At 34.9% G+C, this 5,296-nt stretch overlaps 1 protein-coding gene across 1 annotated transcript; it reads right to left on the reverse strand.

The window, feature by feature from the left end:
• Positions 1–2,673: 2,673 nt before the first annotated feature.
• LOC143628003 (dolichyl pyrophosphate Glc1Man9GlcNAc2 alpha-1,3-glucosyltransferase-like) lies at positions 2,674–4,665 on the reverse strand. The gene is made up of 4 exons (XM_077097699.1): positions 3,816–4,665; positions 3,524–3,730; positions 3,186–3,423; positions 2,674–3,099 (listed from the first exon to the last, which is right to left on the reverse strand). Exons 1-4 carry the CDS (start codon positions 4,569–4,571, stop codon positions 2,765–2,767), a joined length of 1,536 nt encoding a protein of 511 aa, XP_076953814.1. The 5' UTR covers positions 4,572–4,665; the 3' UTR covers positions 2,674–2,764.
• Between the last annotated feature and the right edge of the window lie 631 nt (positions 4,666–5,296).

Consider the following 5,296-nt stretch of genomic DNA (forward strand, 5'->3'; position numbering starts at 1 on the left):
TTTATAACGGCTATAAACCGGTTATTTTAAAAACCGGTTAACCGGTTTTTTAATAACCGGTTATTAAAAAAAACCGGTTTTTTTTATAACCGGTTACAAAACCGGTTTTGGCTCCAAAACGTATAACCGATACGTAAACCGGTTACGTAAACCGGTCAAACCGGTTTTTAAAAAAACCGGTTTTTAAAAAACCGGTTTTCCGGTTAACCGCCCAAACCGGTTCCGTAACCGGTTTTTTTGAACACCTCTAGGTCAAAACGAGTCATTTGAAATTTCATCCTTTTATTTTCGAGTCAAAATGGGTCGACAAGTTCAAAGAAATGGGTCGATGTGGGTTAGTGTCCTAAGGAAATGTGACAGGTTTCGGATCGGAACGGGTCTTCGTACAAGACAGGTTTCGTCACGAAACGGGTTTCAGATTGGAAGGGGTTCGGTTCAGGTTTCAAGTCAACACGAGTTTTCACCCGTGACGTGTTGGGTTTTGGTTTCTTTCTGGTCGATTCCGGACTCGTTTTTGTTCGTTTTTTCAGTTTTGTTTTTGTTCGGTTTGAATTCTTTTAGTTTCGTTTTGATTGATTTTTTCGATTTCGATTGATGTGGTCCGGTTTTGGCTTTTTGTTTCTTTGTTTCATTTTCGTCGATTCTTTCGGTTTCGGTTTGATTCTAGATGGTTTTTTTTCCTTTTTTAATGGAACGAGGACAACGTATGAAACATTTTAGTGCTTTTACATTTTTGTTTATGATTTATATTTTGAGTTATAATTTTTTTATTATTATTTTTGAATATTTTTTTAAGGGTTTTTTATCTTAATAGAAAACCACTCAAAAAAAATTAAAAAAAAATAATTAAAAAAATCATAACTTAAAATACAAGTAAAAAACGAAAAATCTAAAAAAACTAAAATGTTTCCGACGTTATTCTCGTTCACAAAAAAAAACCCGGTTTGACCCTAACCTATTTTGACCCAAACCAAAACAACCCTTTTTTTAATTGACTCGTTTTGACCCAAACTCATTTTGACTCATACTCGTTTTGACCCATGACTCATTTCAACCCATGACTCGTTCGACCCAACCCAACCCATTTGCCATCTCTAATCTTATTAGTAGCTCCTTCAGACACACAATTATTAATTCCAAAATTTTGTGACGAAAAGCAACAAACTATTATTCGGTTAATCATCTGCTTAAGGAAGTGCTTCAACACCTTCTACATCATCATAGCCGAAAATTGGAAATTTATAATCTATCAAACAACTTTATTTACTATATGTGTATGTTTACCCAAAGTTCTTAAACAACAGCTGATGCAAGGGCTCTTGCATTTATAATCGTAAGCCTTAGTTAAACTAAAACAAGGATCCAACAATATATAACAAAAAGTGATCAACGTTATCTAGCACATAAATAAAACATTATTTAAGTTTAAAATGTATTAGGGTTTGCAACAACCATTAGATATCGGAACATACCAATTAAAACAGGGAAGAACAAACGGGAAACGTCGTTCGTATGCAAAATTAAAAGCCACAATCGAACGGAAGAAGAATCTCTTCGTTCTTGGTTTCTGCTGCGTAAATGAAGAGCATAAATTAGATAGATGTTCGCTGTGTGAATGGAGAGAAGGACGTTCGATTTTTTCAACTGGGCATCGCAAACTCCGAAGGACAGATATTAAAAGGGGAAATATGTAATTACAATTTAACAATTGGGAAAATATGTAATTAAAGAGCTTAAGAAGAGGATATATCTAAAAATCCCTACTATTTATTCGTGAAACCCTTTCATTATCAAATTCAAAGTATGTTATTAACTTTCTTATAATAAATAAAATTAAAGTTCAAAAAAATATATAAATACTAAAAACGAATAATGTAACACAACTCCGTAATATGGTATGATTTGCATATGTGCACACACTACATGTAAATACACGGTTTTTTTTTCTTTTTAAAATCCATAAGTAAATAAAATCAAAGAAACAGTTACGAGGGGACACAAAACCATTTTTTTTTTCGATTTTCCCTTAAAACATGTGTAATATACCAAGGCACATACTTTTTAACACGATTACAATGGTACGTCTATTTTAATGAGTTTTGACTATGCAATAAACCCTCCACATTATGACTAACACAATTACAATGTTACGTCTATTGTAATGGTACGATTACAATGGTACGTCTATTGTAATGAGTTTTGACTATGCAATAAACCCTCCATATTATGACTAACACAATTACAATGTTACGTCTATTGTAATGGTACTTCCGACTTGCATAGTGTATATAGTTGCTGAACACTTGTGTACAAAATGAACACACATTTACACCTCTACTCGATACACTTCTTACGCTCGATGTATACTGTTCTTTTCAGAACAATCACATCATCTACTTATAGAATTTAATGGTGTATAATAATACCAGTTGCAAAAGTTTTGTATTTTTTTTTTGTTTTTAAGAGTAAAAACTGATTATAAAAGCCCGCAAGAAAATTCCATATCCCAACACAAATGAAATGAAAAGGCAAAACTCCACCATATGAACAATATGATCTCATAATAACTCTTTTAAGGGTAAATTAAATAAACAAAATCATATTACAAAATGATAGTTCTGAAATTAGCTTTAAAAAGAGCTACATGTTTGATGGTGTAAAACCACTGTAAACTGTATTTTCCCTGTTGAACCACAAACATCATGAGTATTGACCCTGCTCAATGCAATCTAAACTCAAGTATTATACTTTTGTGTATTGAGCATCAAGGGGACCTAATAATATATCTAAGCTGCCAAATCCAAGAGTACATCATTCCTAAAGCAAAATAAAGTGAGATCATCATAAGGGGTAAAAATGGAAGCCTATCACCAAAAAACACAGGATGGACAAACTGCCCCCCTACCTCCACACCGACAAAACCAATCAAATAAACCTTCTCTACCCATCTTCTAACAAGACCACCATTTTTCGAAATGGATTCAGAAAACTGAGAAGTAAACCCGACCCACATTAAAGCCACGTGTAAGAGAAGCAAAACCACTTTTATCGGATATTCTTGAGCTTCATATAAAAGAGGAAACAACGAGTACACAGAAACTGCACAAAAGAAAAAACCAAATAAATTTAAAACTTCAAACCCAACTTGAAAAATTATATATTGACAAAAGCTTCAAAAACAATACCTATAGATAAAATAAAGTAATGGCGTGCATCCTCGATGCTTTCCACCGCAACAACTGCAAGGGGGATTAAAAAGTGAAGTGATGCCTTCTCATGCACATGCCATCCAAACAAAAAGCCACATGTGTATGCATACGCCACCTGTCTAACTATCATCTTCGGGTCGGGTTTCCTCCAAGCCTTAACAAGACAAGGAGATATAGCAAGCAAGACAATGGCAAACGTTACCGAAGGTGTAATCTGCATATCATATTTCACAATTAATTAATAGATGTATACATTTTGTTATTAATCATTATATATGGAAAACGTATCCACAAGTGAATAATAATAATAATACCGTTGGGAGTATGGCAAAAGGAGAAGAATCCCCAACTAGCCCACCAGTGAATGAAGCGGTTGGTGGTTGTATATGAAACCCTAATTTTGCCAGCACAAATGCAAGCACTTTATCTGATAATATATAAAACACCCAAAAATTTGGAGCCCAATAAGCATGACAAAGCCCCCTACCAAAAGGAAACATGCGCCTCAAAACTTCTGGTATCTACAAACAAAAAACAGCATAACAATAAACGTTATATTAACTTAATCATCTACAATTAAATATAAACAAGATAGAGATATTTTACCTGCCCATAATATGCAAACGGTCCAAAGGCAGCCACGAAAACACCAACTACCACAGTGCCCATTATCACCAACTTGCCAAAACCCTTTAAAATCCCGCCACGACAGTAATGCCGAAACAAATACACAAAATAAACGGGTCCTGCAACTGCGAACAGATGTTTGAAACACAACAAAACCGCGAAAACAAATCCACCAATCAAGTCATTTCCTTTCCGGAGTGCGCCCAATGATATTAATAAAATCCCTAAAAGAAACCCGTTGTACTGAAAATGCACATGGTCAACAATCAACAACCCGGGTGACCAAACAACCAAAGCCCAGATCAAAAATCGCTTCTTTAACTCCATGTTTTTAGTCAACTTGTAAATTGAGTATATTAATACTGTGTCTGAGGCGATTACACTTAGCCTCTGAAAGATTATGACTGAAGGAGCCTTGTAATTAAGGCCATTGTAGAGGTCTGTGATGGTGGGGTCCACAAAAGGCGCAAAAAGGGATAAAAAACGCTCAAAATAAGCAAAGAAAGGAGGGTAATCAAGGGTCCATGGGCTGGTTTCATCTGTGTACCATTGAGATAATGGTAAGGTGTGAGTGAGGGCTAGCCAGTTACGATGGACCTCAAAATCAGTGCTGTGATAGGCCGGGATCAGGAGAAGTTTGAAAAATGTAGCAATGAGAGAGAACCAAACGAGATCTTTGATGACATGTTTTTCTGTTGTGGTTTTTTGTGGTTTTTCACGGTTTTGTTGTTTCATGGTTTCTTTTAGTTGGTTTGTTTGAAAACAGATGGTTGTTTTGCACCTCTTAATGCATTGCCACCTGCCACATCAGCTGCATTGTCAACTGACATCAGTTAGCTTATCCTTAGACGAAAAAAGACACAAAAGCTATAGAAATCATTCATAGACGAGCCATTTCAACATATTATACATTTTCGAAGATGGTTTATGGCAACATTGATCAAAAGACAAAATTCTAACTGGATCAATTTTCCCATGATGTTATTATGTTATCCCTAAATAATAACTAGGTTTAGAATCGAAATGTAATGTAAAGTACCTTTGATACAACACTCAATTGAATAATAAGTAATGATCAGATAGAAACGCTACAATTAACGGACGGAGGATTACCTTAAATACGGTTTCAATTGATTGGATAGAATAGAAGAAACAGGGACTGATTTGGTGGTGGTGTTACTGTTACTTCTCGGTTGACACTTTTTGTGGGTCTTGGATTTGGGTCGACTTCGGGTGTCCTTTTTTAGAAAAAAACATTTCTTTATTTTCTTTAAATAATTAATTTTGTTTTCTCATCTCTAATTAATCAATTAATTATTAATTAAAGCTAGTTGAAAATTCGTCATCCTAAAGTCCTATACAAACACACTAAGGGTGATGGGGACAAAACCCGTTCATACTTGTCGGAAGGCCAAACACCGATCACCACCTCAACAATTGTTTTCAAACCCGTCGAAACC

The sequence above is a fragment of the Bidens hawaiensis genome, unplaced genomic scaffold, assembly GCF_021521415.1.
Source record: "Bidens hawaiensis isolate Kalapana, Puna unplaced genomic scaffold, B.hawaiensis_p1.1 tig00004773_1, whole genome shotgun sequence".
In the NCBI taxonomy this organism is placed as follows: Eukaryota; Viridiplantae; Streptophyta; class Magnoliopsida; order Asterales; family Asteraceae; genus Bidens; species Bidens hawaiensis.

What these genes read in the sequence shown, in the direction of transcription:
- LOC143628003 (XM_077097699.1), bottom strand. Translation starts at nt 4,571, where the DNA reads ATGAAACAACAAAACCGTGAAAAACCACAAAAAACCACAACAGAAAAA. An exon ending in CGTTTGCATATTATGGGCAG is followed by an intron (nt 3,731 to 3,815) that starts GTAAAATATCTC and finishes TTTTGTTTGTAG; the next exon opens with ATACCAGAAGTTTTGAGGCG. An exon ending in TTACTTTATTTTATCTATAG is followed by an intron (nt 3,100 to 3,185) that starts GTATTGTTTTTG and finishes TCTTTTGTGCAG; the next exon opens with TTTCTGTGTACTCGTTGTTT.